The sequence below is a fragment of the Cryptomeria japonica genome, chromosome 8, assembly GCF_030272615.1.
Source record: "Cryptomeria japonica chromosome 8, Sugi_1.0, whole genome shotgun sequence".
Lineage (NCBI taxonomy): Eukaryota > Viridiplantae > Streptophyta > Pinopsida > Cupressales > Cupressaceae > Cryptomeria > Cryptomeria japonica.
In genome coordinates, this window is record NC_081412.1 from 184,323,376 (window position 1) to 184,340,788 (window position 17,413).

The 17,413-nt window shown below is 35.4% G+C and overlaps 1 protein-coding gene across 3 annotated transcripts in view; it reads right to left on the bottom strand.

Moving 5' to 3' along the window:
• LOC131048354 (callose synthase 3) overlaps positions 1–17,413 on the bottom strand; it is a 218,098-nt gene that overhangs the window by 153,401 nt on the left and 47,284 nt on the right. For all 3 annotated transcript variants that reach the window (XM_057982289.2, XM_057982286.2, XM_057982287.2), the window contains exons 4-10: positions 14,419–14,543; positions 14,196–14,289; positions 13,657–13,767; positions 13,428–13,547; positions 13,114–13,206; positions 12,910–13,001; positions 12,310–12,436 (exon numbers count right to left, since the gene is read on the bottom strand). In XM_057982289.2, coding sequence (XP_057838272.1) covers positions 12,310–12,436; positions 12,910–13,001; positions 13,114–13,206; positions 13,428–13,547; positions 13,657–13,767; positions 14,196–14,289; positions 14,419–14,543 — 762 coding nt within the window. The remainder of the gene's footprint in view (positions 1–12,309; positions 12,437–12,909; positions 13,002–13,113; positions 13,207–13,427; positions 13,548–13,656; positions 13,768–14,195; positions 14,290–14,418; positions 14,544–17,413) is intronic.

The following is a 17,413-nucleotide window of genomic DNA, read 5'->3' on the forward strand; positions in this document are numbered from 1 at the left end:
ATCGATAAAAGCAACATAGAATGAATTTCACTGAATACTTCTTCCAATATCAAAGAGACAAGTCGCAAGGAAAGGGACTACAGTATGTCCGAAAGAGAAGTGCGAATATGAGAAGATAACAATGGTATCGAAGGTGGCGATGCATATTTTGGTGCTAATCTATTAAATCAGATCAGATAAGTTTAAGTAGGATGATCTTATAAAGTTACAAATATCGATTGAGACATAGCCAACAATTAATGACTTATGTTCATATTAGATAATAACAAATATTTATAAAGAGATGCGATTAAGGGACATAGAAGACTATTCTCAGTTTAAGGGGTGCAACTATTCCATATCAAAGATATTTAAGAAGAATCGAATACTTATTCCCCAGGGGGGGAACGCATGGAAGGTGCACGTTTGCAAAAGGAAATATAATGTCTGCATTACACAACAAAAGAAGCTCACATTCCTTTACCACCCGATATCAAAACCTTTTGCGAATTCCCAGAAAGGTTGGATCTCTTAATTGCTTGGTACAAACGACCAACAACTCATGGTTACTATGTGTTTTGCTACGAAGAGCAATAGTATTGGGAAATATTTGATAATTAAATTATCATGCAAGAGTTCAGTGAAGTAAAGAAGATCATTTTGTAGCTTGTATAGGGCTGCAACCAAGCTCTTATACATCAGTAAACCATATTCCTATATGTTGGTGCCGATCATTATTCAGAGATACCAGAAGAAGGAAATATAATCTATTCTACTAACCATTTATATCATTGGACATATTGATGTGGATATAAAGATATGCAAAGTAATTATCTTTCCAGCTTGTGTCTATTTTTGGAGATACTCCCTGAGAAGAATCGCAAAGGCTATAGATACAAGGACATTACACAATGACATTGTTTACCGCATAACATATAATCATTGAATATAAGTGGTATCATTTATATTTCATAAGGACACTCAGTCATTAAGTGATATCATAAATCATTATTTTACAATCAAGTAATTTCTATTATTTTTATCTTAAGCATTGTTTGATTTATTGAGGAAGAAGTCTCTTGCAATTGATTCTTATAAGCTATTTGTTTCTATTTTCATAAGTCTTAAGATAAGGGGGCATTACAAGAGCATGAAGATTAATTTGTGCAATTTTTGTTGTTGATTCCAGTCTGATATCTATAATAAAAAGCTGAACGAAATTGGTGCTTCAAAAAGAGCTGGTGCTGACTTATGAAATCAGAGTTGGTGCTCTCATTAAGTTGGTGCTCACTTATGTATTTCTGAGTTCGTGCTCATTCAGTAATTAAAAGCTATTGATGTGTCGTGATTTTTTTACCAAAAAGGGTTTTCCACGTGAAATTCGGTGTTTGCTCTATCTATATTTTATGTGGTTTCATACATTTAAAAGTTTAAAATACTGATTCACCCCCCTCCCCTTCTCAATATTTTTTGTGTGTTGTAGTGCCCCTCCCTCACTCATCCTTTATGAGAGGGTGTGATATACACTTTTAAATTTGTGCTCTAATAGTCTCTTTGACATTAGTGGATTCATTATGATTTATGTGGATGAAGTTATGTCCTGGACTAATATGTTAATCAAACTTATGAGTAGTGATCTAGATGCACTCATTATTCATGTAATGATTATATTGTTTATGAGGTTAGGATAGCATCTTGATTATGCTAACCCTATTCCATCATTATGATGATTAAGTTGATGTTGTGATGTTTGTGATTGTCTTCTAGTGTCTTTGTGATTAGAGATGATGTCATACCACTCATTGCGAGCACGATATGACGTTGCGATTCGATCACTTGCTTAATCATTTATGATGTATATGTGTTGTATATATGTTGTATTGCGTTTAGTGGTGGATGCAGGATTGCAGGTACCAAACATCAACTCCACCTGGTCTCACAGGTCTGAGCGTGTCTTTACCCCTATGGCAAGTTGTTGGAGAGTGTTTCCCTCGCACACTCTAGGTTTAAGTTGTCGCCTTGTCAGTTGAGTCATGTTAGAGTTGTCTTGTGGCGCATTGTGTTTGTTGGGAGCCTTGTCATGTGATCTTGTGAGTATGATTGTTTAATTAAATTAATAATTGATTTTATCGTATAGTTTATTTAGTGGTTAGATTAAGGTAATAATATTATTTGATGATTTATTATTTATTTTTATTCATTAATTGGTATTATTTATTTATTGGGTTCTAATATTTATTTTATTTTATGTTAGTATATTCTATTTATTTAATTTAATTGGTTTTGATGATTTATTGTTTAATTGATTCTTTATTATCTATTTATTGTTTAATTATGATTTATTATTTATTTGATTCTATTTAAATATTGTTATTTAAATATTGCGGAGTTTGTTTATATAGTTTTACTTGATTTATTATTAATCTATTATTGTTAATAATATTATTCCCTCTTGTTACTATATAGTTAATTGAGAAAATATAATTGTTACCTACCCTTTTATCTGATTGGATGATTTTGAGGGGGTAAGTAAATAAAACTATTTTATATTATTTACATTGAAAATAAGCATGGTAGGTATAATATATAGTTTTATAAAATACTTTGATTGGTTGATGATTTCTCTAGTTTTTGTTTATTTCTTCTATTTAATGGCTTTGGTTGTGTGTTGTCGTGGTTGGCATCTCTGCGAATGTTACCATCCGAAAGAATTTTGGATTTCATTTTGGAAGTTTGGATTTGGTTTGCTGAAGATTTGGATTGGAATTTTTGCGCTTCATCACTCAATTTCTGCAGGTTGGAGCTAAGCCTTTATTCTTGAGATTTTGATTTGCAGAATGGAATTGTTTTCTCTCTGTCTTCGTAAAATATTGTCTTCGGGGTATTTGAAATGGTTATTTGATACTATGTTATTATATTTTGATTGGGGAAAAGTTTCAGGATTCTATTTATCCATATGTTCTTATGAAATGGAAGAATGTGTCTATGTAATGATTGTGATGCAAGTGGTTGCCTTTGTTGTGTGTATAGTTATTGTTGTTTTCCTTTATTCTAGACTTATATAGTCTTTGTTGCCATTCATTATGGTGCGAGAGTCCTCCTTTTACCCCAGTGAATCCAGTGGTGAAATTTTGTGCAATCTGGGTGTGTTCTGTGTAAGTCTGTGTGCAGGGGGTGAATAGTTTTGATACTGAAATTCATTTGTATGATCTTGTGAATCCAATTTCATGTGTTCTTAGTCCTATTTTGTCCTCCCGCATCTTCTGGGAGAGTTATTTATCAATTTTGTAAACCTATGTGCGAACTAGGCAAGCTTCATTATATGTTTTGTTCGTTTTTACTGATTTTTGTCTTTTGAACCCAAAATGCTAATGTTTGGCACCAAAACGCTTAAGGATGGCCCCAAAACGCCAAAAGATGTCATGGGAGAGTTAACTATCTCCCAAATGCGCCATTTTAGGTTTTTGATGCGCTATTCTGCCCTAAGTTGTTAGTTTTGCTTAGTGTGAATGCTTGTCTGGATTTGGTGCTTTTATGAGAGGCTTTGTGTGATTGCTTTGGATTCTCAGGGAGGTCATTTGATGTTGTATTGCTCATATTATTGTTGATTTATGCTCCGATAAGATGGTTTATGCCTTACCATTGAGGATTATGCTTATGTGTTATATGGCTCCAGCAAGAGGAAGAATGCCTTGCTGATAACGAATGGATATGAGAGCTCCAGTGGGATGATTATGCTTTACTGTAGAGGATTGATATTGCTTTTGAATTAGTCTTTGATCTCATGTATTTGCCTTGGTTCAGTGTTGCATTGATTTGGTGAAGGCTATTGCTTGCTTATGGGCATATGATTCATACTATGTTTGTATTAGTGACGTTGTGACTGTGTTTATGTCTTTGGAGAGCTTTCATGATGTTGTTGTAATGTTCCTTGTGGTTTATGTATCACCCTAAGGTATTGGTCCATGATTAGGGGGAGTGGGCTTTTGCATGTGTAAGACCGGGGTCATGAGCAATAGGCTTCTAAGAGGTTCCTAGAGAGGATGCTTAGGGTCTAGACCTGTCATGAGACAACATGAAGAGTTTATGTTTAATTGCCAGTGATAACAATAATAATTTGATTAGTGAGTTTGGGTAATTAGGAAATCACTTTATCAAGATAATGAATTTGGTTTATGGTGCCCCACCTCATAGCCCTTGAGTGATGACTCGGGATAAGCTTGGGAAGACCGTTCGAGAGGTAAACCGATCTCCCTTGATTGGCTCCAAGGTGGAGACGGTTCGACATGTCTATCAAGGTGTGGCGTGGCCCCTTCTTTGTGAGGATAGCATGTGATGACACTCTTCACTACATGTGTCCATTATCCTTATGCCTTGTTGATTATCCCTTTGGGAGTTTATTGATTTAAGATTAGCCTTGTGATGTGATTTGATCATTGTTTTTGGTTGTTATCTTGTGGATATCATGTTGAGTCCCTTGGTTGTTAGGTGTCAACCTAGGTCTTGAGTGTGAGTTGGAACCCCATGTCATCTCCTAGCACGGGGGGTGGTTCCTATTTGGTTCCACATGGTCGGGTGGGTTGATGCCTTCTTCCATTGGGACGTTCGTCATTGGATATTTGCATGTGGACATGGATTTATATTATCTCATCATGTGGATGGATCTTGGAGCATAATCTATGAAATTGGAATTGATATCATGTGGTTTGTAACTCAAGAAAAATGTAATAGTAAAGAAGACTATGTAATTAGTATCTTGTGAACATATGTATTAGGACTTGTAGTAGGTTGATTTCAGAATGAGATGTATTCGATGAGATTGTTGTAAATGGATATTCAATGTGTATGTAATTCTACATTAGAGGGAAATTAAAAGACTGAGTGATACAAATGGAATTATCTTGTATACATCTTGTGGGCGGTAGTGGTTATGTTAACGATCTTGTATTCCTTGATTTGAAAGATGTTAATCCTTATTATTAGTTATCTTTGGAATATGGAAATGAATGAGTAGTTGTAGATTTGTATGGACACTATGATTCTTCATTATGCGGAGCTGATTCCTAGGTGTTGGGATAGTATATTGTATCATAATGGCATTGTAAATGTAAGAGAGATTATGTATTCTTGTGCCATGTTTTCTTATGTAATAGGACATGATGATGTAGAGACTAGATCTTGTATAAGATGATGTATTCATTGTATGGTTCATGTTGTAAGAATGTTCATTATGTTAAGATTGAGATCTTATGTTGGATTAGGAAATTGAATGATTAGGTTATGTGCATTCTTGTTGTATCAAATGGATTTTGAATTGGTCTAGTAGCAAGAGATCCTAATTGGAAAGAAGATTAATACTTGCTGTAATAATCTTGCTTATGTATATGGATAGTAATCTTAATGAATTATGCAATGGATATTCTTAAGGAGATAATCTAGTTCCATTTGTAGGGGAAGAATATATATAGATTCATGATGTGATAGATGAATAATTGAAGACATGGGTATTAGGAAACATTTGATTTGGTGCTTAAAAATAAACTTAGAAAGTTAATGGGGTTATGAAGATATGCATTTGATAGCTCATAATCTCAAGATAGGAAGAAAGTACTTGAGTAGAACTTAAATGAAATGGATGATAATGATTCAATGATATGGATGTGTTACTATGATGTTGCTAGTAAGTAGTGACGTTAAGATACCCTAGGGAAAAAGTGAATGAGTGAATGAAAAATTAGATGTAAGCATTGAGATAATAATTGTTAGATATGGGTAAAGTTATGTTCATGATGTTATATGTATTCATGTGATGTTAATCTATGATTTGGAATAATGATAGTTACTATGTTGCATTAGTTAATGTCTTAAAAAAAATTATCTCTATTTGTTGGTTAGTTTAGTTATTTTCTCTAGGGTATTTTGGCGGGCATTACATTTGCTTTTCAAAAACCTTGCACCAGAGGATAAAGTTGAACCTCCCACTGGTACCTATGACTACGATCAAATGGACTTTAGCAGCAACAAGCATTGCTACTAGGAATAACAATGCTTTTGACCATTCTATTTTGACCAAACTATGTTGGCAGTGCTTCTGACCATACAACTTGCATTTTAATTAATATGTAAATCCTTTATTGTGGTTGAACTATGACCATATTTTGGTGATCATTTTGATTGCAATTGAGGCTCCCATATATCATATCTCCTTTTTGTATCCAGGCAATATATAAAATAAATAACTTCTCTTCAATGTTTGAATAAATATTTCTACAGCAAACATATGCATCAACTTCCCTTCCAAAGTATGTGCTCAAAGAACTTATTTATAAGATCTCAAGAAGTAGCTTTTAAGAGCAAAATATAAAAATAATTATTAAACATTCCCATTAAAGCATTTCTTTAAAGAAACACTTACTCAATCCCCTATAAATAGGAAATAAAACACTTAAATAGCCTAAAATAGGGCCTTCCTCACTTTAACTCTACTTTCTTCTTCTATAATAATTTCATATGCGAATAAAGATATACTTTAATTTTGTATCTGGTATGCATTGTCATCAATTTTATTAATCCATGTATTCATTTTATTTAACAGAGCAATAAGCACCCACAAATCTTCAATGACTCCTATACAAACTTCACCTCTTTTCCAATTAGGTGCTACACACTTTCTCAAAACCCGGACCCTTGTACCCTTTTGGCAACTCATATATTGCTTACACCATTTGTTTCCAATATGGTGAGTGAACAACATTGAAAGTCAATCCATTTACATAGAGAAATCTCATTATGTATTGATCAGCAATCTCTCAAGACTTGTTTTGAAAAGTCATTTCTAAAAGTCTCTTTCATCTCTTATGTGTAAAGGCCATAGTTGTTCTTCAAGTGTGACCAAAAAAAAGGTGGCTCTCTACATGTTGAGGATTAGAAGGCAGTGGAGGGGCCTTCAGTCCTCAAGATCATTTCTTTAATAAAGGATGATTTGATTTGCGGTCTACTACTTGATCTACTTTTTGCTACTCATTACTACATGCTAAGATTTGTGTTTATCAAATGGGCACACCATTATTTCCTTGGTAAGCTTCGATGTCTAATACAAGGATGTTGCACAAATGGTCTTTCACCGACCATATAAGCTTGAATACCTATCATCACAACCACTAAAAATCTACACGTAAACCTCACCACCTAGAAGTTATCATACTATACAAACATATTTTCAAATGGGAGAATTTGGGCATGTTTTGAAGCAAAGTGTACCCATGGAGCTAGAATTGGTTGCCACTGTAATCCCTATCATATTAAGTTGAAAAATCAACACATTTGAAAAATCAAAACAAATGAAAATATATACATACACACACACACAAAACTTAACTCGTTTAAAAAACTAAGCATGTGTTATAGATTCAAAGAAGAATGAAACCCAAAAAAAAGAGTTTATTTGTAGAAAAAGATATATAGAAGGAAAAAAAATAAAAAAGTTCAAAAAAAAATCCTTCCTCTACAAACTCCTTCGCAACAAATGAGCTCTTACAAATGCCTAGGAATAGCAAACAAACCTCTTCAGAACCTTCACCAATCAATCTTCAACTCTATTCATGTAATGGCAAGCAAGAATGAAAGTTCAGCAAGGATGAATGATATTTTTGTTCTGTATTCACAATAAGGGAAATGGAGTTTGCTTTTGTATTCAAATGTATTGACCAAAGTTCCCAGACTCAACGCGAGTCAGGCGAGTTCGCCAAGTTGGCGAGTCGAGCCAAGCTCGGCGAGTTTTGCTGACTCGTGGCTCGGACTCGGCGGGTTTTGGTCAAAACTCACCTGACTCGTATTGACCAGAGTTCCCAAACTCAACGCAAGTCAAGCGAGTTCGCCGAGTTGGCGAGTCGAGCCAAGCTCGGCGAGTTTTGCTGACTCGTGGCTCAGACTCGGCGGGTTTTGGTCAAAACTCGCCTGACTCGCAAGTCAGACAAGTTTTGCCAAAACTCGCCGAGTCCAAGCTCCAGGACTCGGCCACACAATGGTCAATTTCGATTTTAGAAAAGAAAAAAAAGAAAAGTTTTTTCCCTTGTTTTTTTTTTACTTTCTCTTTCATATAACCCTAAAAGGTCTTCTAATTGTTAGTTGTGAGAAGACGAGAGGAAAAGTGAGAGAGAGGAAGGAAAACAAGAGGCCATAGGTTTGCAACCAGCAGGGAAAAAGAGCATCAAGGAGACCACAAATCACATTGGGGAGGCCATAGGCTTGCATTGAGAGCATCAAGGACTCCAAAGCAAGACTTCTCAACTCATTTGAAAGAGTGTTAAACTTTGTAGATTTTGCTGGTTTTTTTAGGTATGTTAATGGATTTTTTTCATTTGTTTGTTAATTTTTTTTTAGTTTAACAGTTAACTTTCCAAATCTTGAATGTTTTTATTTTTTTAGCTTCATTTCAATGAGAGAAGTAGAATAATAGCAAAGTGCAAACCCTACATTTTTTTAGAAAAAAATTGTAAACATGTATTTACAATTTTATTTTTTTTTAAAGTAGGGTTTGCTGATTTTTTCTATTAGTTTATAACTTTATTAAATTTTCTTATTGCAGCAGCCTTCACGTTTAAAAAACATTCATTTTTCACAATGCCTAAAAAGGATGAGGCTTGGAAATATACTAAAGACTTTATTGGCAAACAAAATGTTTTTTTTGTAAAGAAATTAATTTTGGTGGCATCAATAGATTTAAATACCATATTGCCGGCATACCTGGCCATGATATTGAAGTATGCAAATTACAAACTCCTGAGGCAAAACGTTTTTGTTATGTCCAATTAGAAACACATGAACAAGAAAAGTTAACTAAGAAGAGGCAATTGGAAGAGTTAAGTGCTATTGGCTCCCATGCACCCACATCCGCATCCGCATACACATCCGCAGGCTGTGTTGGAGAGGGTTCTTCCATGCCTCCCTTTTGCCCTAGTGCTTCTGCTAGTGCTAGTGCTTCTAGTTCTACTCCTCCTAGTGGCACTATTACCTTTGGCCCTAGAGTTCGGAAATCCAGGTTGGATAGTTATTTTGTGCCGTGTAGTACTCCTAGGGCACAACCCTCGCTTGAGAGCATGGGTTGGAACAAGGAGGTTCATGATGCTTCAAGAAAACAAATTTGCAAGTTTTGGTACTTTTGCAACATTCCATTTATTGCAGCCAAGTAATTCTTTTTTATTTGATTGCTTTAAGTTTAAAAGTAAATTTATAGTTTGAAGTTGAACTCTACTTTGTCTAATCGTAATCTATTTGTGATAGGTCTCCTTATTGGCAAGGCATGGTAGATTCCATAACCATTTGTGGTGCGGGGTTTAAAGCCCCTACTGATGCTGAGTTAAGTGGCCCCCTCTTGTTACAAATGGTTGAGGATATGAAAGTTGAGCTACAGGACCACCGACAGTCTTGGAGCCAAAAGGGTTGCACCATCATGACAGATGGTTGGACGGATAGGAGGAATAGAACACTCCTAAATTTTCTTGTTTCCTGCGGAGGTGATTGATCATGAGTCATTCTAATTTGTACTTCCCTAAATGCATTGAATAAATTAAATTTTGATTTGTTGAAAGTTTGAAACTCTATTTTCAAGATCCACCATGTTCTTGAAGTCTATTAATGCTTCCTCTCATGTGAAAAATGCCACATACTTATGTGAGGCTATTGAGGAAGTCATACAAGAGATGGGGGAAGAAAATGTCGTGCAGGTGGTGACAGCTAATGCAGCAAGTTATCTTGCTGCAGGTAAATTTTGAACTTTTCAAGTCTTGATGGAGAGGCATCTATGATTATTTAAAATTTTCTTAACTTAAAATTGCTCCAGGTAAACTTTTGATGGAGAGGCACTCGAAAATTTTTTGGTCTCCTTGTGCGGCCCATTGCCTTGACCTCATGTTGGAGGATATTGGTAAGCTTGAATGGGTGAAATCAATAGTTGAAAGGGCCAAAAATATCAGCAAGTTTATCTACAATCATGCATTGGTCCTTAGCATTATGAGGCAATACACAGAGCAAAAGGAGTTGCCTCGTCCTGGTATCACGAGGTTTGCCTCAAACTTCCTCACACTGAAATCCTTGATAAAATCAAAGGCGGCTTTGAGGCATATGTTTGTTGGTGAGGAGTGGACTTCCTCATCCTATGCTACGACCATTGCAAGGATAGATGTGGTAAATTGCATTTTTGATGAGCCAGGTTTTTGGACCCCCTGTGGAGAAACCGTGCAGGTAAATTTATTACAATTTAACATTTAGTATCTACTATCTAGTATCTACTATTTAGTAATTTAATTTTAATTTATTAACAATTTAACTTTGCAATTTTTCTTTTTTTTTTAATTTAATTTGTGACTTAAATGTTTTTGTTTAACATTATGTGTAGGTCACTGAGCCCCTCGTAGTTCTCCTACGAGTTGTTGATGGGGAGAAGCCCTCTATGGGCTATATATATGAGGGTATGGATAGGGCCAAGGAGGCCATTAGGTCCATATATGCAGGAGATGAGGATAAGTATGGCCCCATTTGGGAGATTATTGATAGGAGATCGCAGAACCAGCTTCACAGGCCCATCCATGCAGCAACCTATTACCTCAATCCGGCATTTCGATTCCGTGATGACTTCAAGGCGGATGAGGAGGTTCTTAGTGGCCTATATACAGTTGTTCAGAAGTTGTGTACTGATGGCACAACCTCAAGTACAACGCTCCAGCTGGATAAATATAATAATCGAGAAGGGGCAATCTTCGCAAGCGGCATGTGCATAGAGGCTCGAACACAATTGCAGCCAGGTAGAAATATATGTAAACTTAAGATTCTTAAGTTTATGGCTTATGCATTTTAATTTTTGATTTTATAATCTAGCCTTAATGTTGGAAATGAGTTTGATTTTTTTTTCTTTTTCGTTACTTCAGATAGATGGTGACAAATGTTTGGGCCCTCAACCCCAAACCTTCAAAAAATTGCTATCCGTATTTTGAGTCAGCCATGCAGCGCTTCTGAATGTGAGCGCAATTGGTCCATGTTCGAGCACATCCACTCGAAGAGGCGTAATAGATTGCCTGTGGAGAGGTTGAATGATCTTGTTTTTGTTCATTATAATCTCCGTCTTAGGACCAGACAGATTTTGGACACTGACTCCTCTCCGATCACTTTAGCAGAGATCGATCCAGAGTCTGAGTGGATCACTGAGTCTACCGATCCCGTCTTCATTGAGGAGGACCATAAGTGGGTTGACCAGGCAAACAGAGAGGCTGAGGTTGTGGCTATGGCAGAGGAGGAGGATAGAGCACGATCCGGCACAGGCACCTCACAGGCGGAGACTATGGCTTCTCAGTCATCCAGGACCTACCTTAGACGCATTTGTAGGAGGCAGACAGACTACTCTGAGGCTGAGGATTAGCTAGAGCCTGAGCCATAGACTTGTTTTTGTTTACAGTTATATATATGTTTGGGAACTTTTGATGTCATGGACTTTATATACATTTGACAACATTTATAACTCTATATATCTATGTTTTCTATTCCCTTCAGCTGCAATTTACATTTCTACGCATGTGATGGATGTATGTTTATGTATGTAATCAAATTAGCTTCTATTTGATGATGTTATAGTGTCTTTAAGCTTTATTCAATAATGGGTGCATGAAACAAGTTTTAAATCGTTAAAAATCTCTAAATTTCAAGGGTTTTTTATTTTGCCGAGTCATTGCCGAGTCGTTGCCGAATCACGAGTCGAGTCGGCCTTGCCGAGTCCGAGCTGAGTCCAAGTCTGGGAACTTTGGCATTGACATCCATGCTCTACAGTTAAGGGGGGCATTTTGGGCATGTGGTCAAAGTCAAGGGCCAAATTAAAAGAAAAAATTTTAAAAACATCAAAATTCACTGGCTGGTCATGAAAAGCAACGTGATTCACTGTGGGTTTGCCCAAGTTGATCCCAGAAAAACCCATAATGCTGGGAAACTACAAAGCCCCCAGTGCAGACTGGATCGCATTACATCTGGTCTGAACCAAGACACGAACTGGCAGGCCTCAAGGCCTGAACCAATAACAAAACAAAAAAACACTAATGCGGTAATGATATCAATTCAAAATTAGATCTTAAGAGAAGCCCATAGGAAATACCTGAAGCATAACAAAGAGGCAAGCCTGGTCTATATAATGGTAGTTACAAATTACAAAAAATAATTAGTAACAAAAATGAGTGACAGATGACAAGCTAAATATAACAGTAATATAAAAATAAGCTCTAATTTAAAATTTTATTGAAGATTTCAAATAGAAACTATTAAATAAGTGACAAAGTGAATTTCACATACATGATGATAGATATAGCATAGGCACTCTGGCATGAACCGCAAGTTAGCAGCTTCTCCCCATATAAGAAGATAGAGGCCCATATACAGAATTTTACGCTGTTGCACTTCCTGCTGAATGGTTGGTAACCTGTATTTTAACAAAGCCATGGAAGTAAGATTGGACTTTTCCAGGAAGAAGTGGTGCAAAATCAACTTTATGAATAAAATTTAACTTCTAAGGTTCACCCGAGTATAAATTTAGTACAGTTCATGAGAGTTGAGCATTGTATTGAGTTATCAACACAATTTGCTCATTAAGATTAAATATAAGCATTAGGATTGTTAATATCACTCCCACTGCAGAGTTAGATTAAAATATTTCATTTATACAAATTTTGATGAAGTCTAGTTACCAGTAAATTTGACTATAAATTGCAGTGTTTATGAATTCCTTAAAATAAAAATACACTTAATTCCTTAAAATTACAAACACACTTTATGGCATTCAAAACATCTCAAACAATACTCTCGTTTAATTTATTCTTAACAAGCAGTTGAAAATCACCGTTTGCCTTGGCAGTATTACCAAATTTCTGAGCTTAGAAAAGTCAAAAATCTTACCAAAGGCTGCTTTTACGTCCTAAATACTTGCACCATTTCTTATAGTTCTTGAATAACTTTTTCATAACGTCATTTAAAGCAGATTCAGCCAGCTGAAAGCATAAATTTACAATGTATTAATATGTCTCTATCTTTCAAAATCCATGCCCTGTTAAGGAAATATTTTCTAGATGATAAGAGGAAAAATATGTGAATGTAGGTAACCTTGTGCAATGGCTCAGGCTTTGGAATCTGCCTTATGTGTACATTCGCCAGAAGCAAAATTAAGTGTTCCCTCTGATTCGCTACATTGTCTTTCTGTAAATCATATCACAAAAATGCTAAAGCACATGGATCTAGTTTGCATACTTCCAGTCAATAAAATAATGTTAAACAATATTTAAATCATAAAGATCAATATATCCATTTTCTGGAGCTAAACTTGAGAGATTTAAGAGTATAAAATGCATATACTGAAGTCAACACTGATAACCCAGAAGCTTCTTGCAATGAAGTCTTAAGCACTTATTGCTATGTACCTGAAACCCAAACATAGCTTGCAGCCAATCAAGCAGATCATAATCTGTTCCTGGTTTTTGCCAGCTTTCTGGCTGGGGGAGTCCACGAATATTGCGAAGTGCAGTTACTGCAGCTTTAATCTGACGCCACATAAAAGAGACGCATCAACATGTAGTTAGAAATATATCAAGTTCAGAATTGCACCCACACAATTTTTTTAAAAAGAACCCATAGAATATGGAAACAAACCTCAGGAAACTGCATAATTGCATTACGTGCCCCAGCTGGATCAAGAGGAAGAATATTATATGGTATGTACATTTCAGTCTTCTTCTCAACTTCTTTATTAAAATCCATGATCTGCATAAGATACCATAACAACTTATTATACGTTCATTTAAGCTGCTTGAAAATCTTTTACGATATGTCATCCATATGTACAAACTCAGGAATATAAGCTGTGTAATATGCTTTGTGAGATTTACCACGGGTGTCCACTATAAATTTACAAGTAGGCAATTCTTGTGTAACATTTTTCCGTACATAAGCCTCAGTATCTTTGACTAACAAAGATCCAGTTGATACACAGTCTACTTTGTGTTTCAAACAGTAAGAGCTATTCAAAACAAAAATGAAAATGACTCTCTTAGATTAAAGTGCATTATACTGCATAGGATTCTTGAAAGCCTGGATTGAACAAAGTATTGAAAATATACTATTCCTTCAAGGCTTCAGTAAGGTATATTTTAGCTTATTCATTTTCATATGATTCATTTGTAGTTTCCAACCTCAGGTGCAAGTTCTTGAGACTCTGTTTGATTGACTGCCTTCAGGACTTCGAAAAGAACACCAGCAGTTTGATATGCTTTAGCCAACTCTGCCCTGAATAAAAGTGAGGTGTTATCAGCAAAATACATGAGAAAGTAAACTCAAGAAAACGAATAAAATGTTTCTTTGCTTTCACCAAGAAAATAAACATATTCCAGCTCTTCCAATCAATTAAAGACTAACCGATCAGCTTGATCAGCAGCTGCATCAATGGCCTTGACATATTTCTCATAATATTGTCTGTAAAAATTCTGCATTTCTCTTGCATCACTTTTCTTCTGTCTTGCTTGCAATGTAGGTTCGGCATCCTGGAACAGTGGCATTTCATTTAAGCTATCAGAATCCACATTCAATGGCAAAAGTTAAAATATAACAAATTTTAAACATTAAGTAGAAGGATCAAGTCATATAGTCAAAACCACCAGTTCAAATTTATTTTAAACCTTCACTAATATTTCAAGTCTATGGCTTTAAAATAGATAAACATGTGTTAGTTAGGGAAAAATTCAAAAATATGAATATCATGTCAAGAACATTGAAGCCGTTATTGCAGTATCTAGTTTGATGCTGTCATGGTGTACTCTTTTTAGCTCCACTAATATCAGTTTAATCAGTTCAGACTCCAGATACAGGTTTTTGGACATTGACAAATCTTCTTATTTTCATTTTATAAATTGTTAGAAAAAAGCTGATCACAGTTTAATCAGTCCAGATACAGGTTTTTGAACCTTGAGAAATCTTCTTATTTTCATTTTATAAATTGTTAGAAAAAAGCTGATCAGGCTATTGTCCTGCCTAGTTTCAAGATTAGATGAATAGTTGTGTACCTTTGATTGCCTGGATGATTAATCGTGGGAATAAACCTAATATTTGAAATGAGGACAGAGAACCTTAATGTGGATGAAAGTTCTATGCTTACTCTAGATTGAAGGGCAAGAATTACGCTTCACCTTAGCAGCTTCAACATTAATAATGGAAAACAAACAGGAATGCTTAATCGAACTTGATGCAAGCTATAATGAGGAATGCATGAGATATTTAACCCATGACTGCACTATTATCTCCAGAGATTTAAGGATGGATAGTTATCAATAACACTCATGGAATAGGACATAGCATGACTGCAGTTAATTTACCTTGCCTGCCACCTTCCCAAACAATCAAGTGGTTGCTAAAACAAGAACTTCAAGTGGGAACCACCAGCTAAGATGTGGGTGAAACTGAACATAAACAAAAACTATAGAGATAATCCTGGAATGGCTGGATCTTGAAGAATCTACCATGATGCCAAAGGTATACATATTTTCAGTTTGTGCTGATTTGTTGGTGAGGCCTCAAAAAACCTTGTGGAATTCCCACTGACATGGAGAGGGCTATTTTTAGCCATCCATGATCTTCCTAAGGTTATAATTGAATCAAACTCTTAAATTTTGGTTCTTGTTTTCATTTTCATTTATTGTTTGAAAAAAGATACTGTTGAGGCTTTTGTCCTGCTTAGTTTCAAGGTTAGATGCATATGAGTGAACCTATGATTGCCTAGAGGATTGATCATGGGAATAAACCTAACCTTTGAAATAAGTATAAAAAACATTATTGTGGCAAAAAGTTTTCTGCTTATTCTAAAATGAAGGACAAGATTTATACACCCTACCAACTTCAACATTAATAATAGAAAATATACAAGGAAGCTGTAATGTCCCTGCTAGTTAGAGATCACTGTCCTGCAAAATAGTTTGTTAGAATACAACAGACATATATATATATATAACTAATCTAAATTGCAATCTAACTTTAAAATACTTAATTAAAATAATCATAATTTTTATAAAAGAAAAAAGGATACAAATGTCATACGAAAGTATGTCCTTAGACGGCCATGAAGCTCGCCTTCTTGGAACCCATCTTGGTTCCAAGCCCTCCAAGAAGTCGAAGGTGAATTCGATTCCTGTCTTGGGTGTAACCTCCACCCAAGCCATCCAAGGAAGACCCTATGTCCATTCCTTGCCTTGGGTGATGCATCCCATCATCCAAGTCCTCAAAGGGGACCGGCCAGATCCGTCTCTTCTTGGTTGAACTTACTCAACCAAGCCATATATATGCATATCAATGTTCAGAATATATTGCCCTAGGGATTATCATAATCCCTCCCTTAGACTATGGGAGTTTCCTCCCTATAGCCTCCATCATGTGATTACATTTATAATACATTTTTTGGCATTCTTATTACTATTTCCCTATTCCATAACCCACATGTACATAGTCCTGAATTAACATGTATTCATTACATATACTCATAAAAATGTTCATTAAGCAATATTCCCATGTATTTCTTAACATACATTCCTACTATCCTGATATGTATTTACTATTTATGTTTATACGCATTCCTTAACATTTAAGAACCCTTCATTACATATGCATTCAGCAAGTTCTTTATTTATATTTATTAATATATATATATTAAACTATTCCTATATTCATTAATATATATATATATATATATCATTGCTTATTTTTATACATACATCTGAGACTTCTTACCTGTCTGCCCGCAGTCTGGTCTGCAGTGCCTCCGCCTTCTTTCCGCTTTTCTCTTTTTACCTCCTTCCTTCCCCTGACCCCTGCAGATTGTCTGGGTTTAATACCCGTGGAGGGGAGTGGTCGTGTCCCTCCACAGGCACCCTCCCGTGGGAAGGGATGTGACGGCCCGTAGCCTAAGCTGCTGCTACCATCACACCACTTTGCTTCCGAAGGAAGGGGTGCGATGGTAGTCACAGCCTGGGGTGCGGCTTCCCGTCCCACCACTTCCCGGGGGGGGGGGGGTCCCTCCTAATTCTATTTACTTATTTTAATGTAAAAAATACATTAATTATTAATTTATTAAAAAAAACGATTCCTAGTTCAATGTAAGTATATTTAATAAATTACATTAACTATTAATTATTAAATATCAATATACTTTAAACATATTAACTATATTAAATCAATTGAATATAAATATAATTAATTAATTCCTTTCTAATGATTTATTAGTATTATTTCCTCAATAGTGTATTAACACTATTACCTCATTTAATAATTGATTTTATTATTATTTGTGTTAAAAGGGCTTACATCATGTGGTGAGGTAGGGATATCACAGAAGCTCAATCTAGCTTAATGCAAGTTATAATGAGGA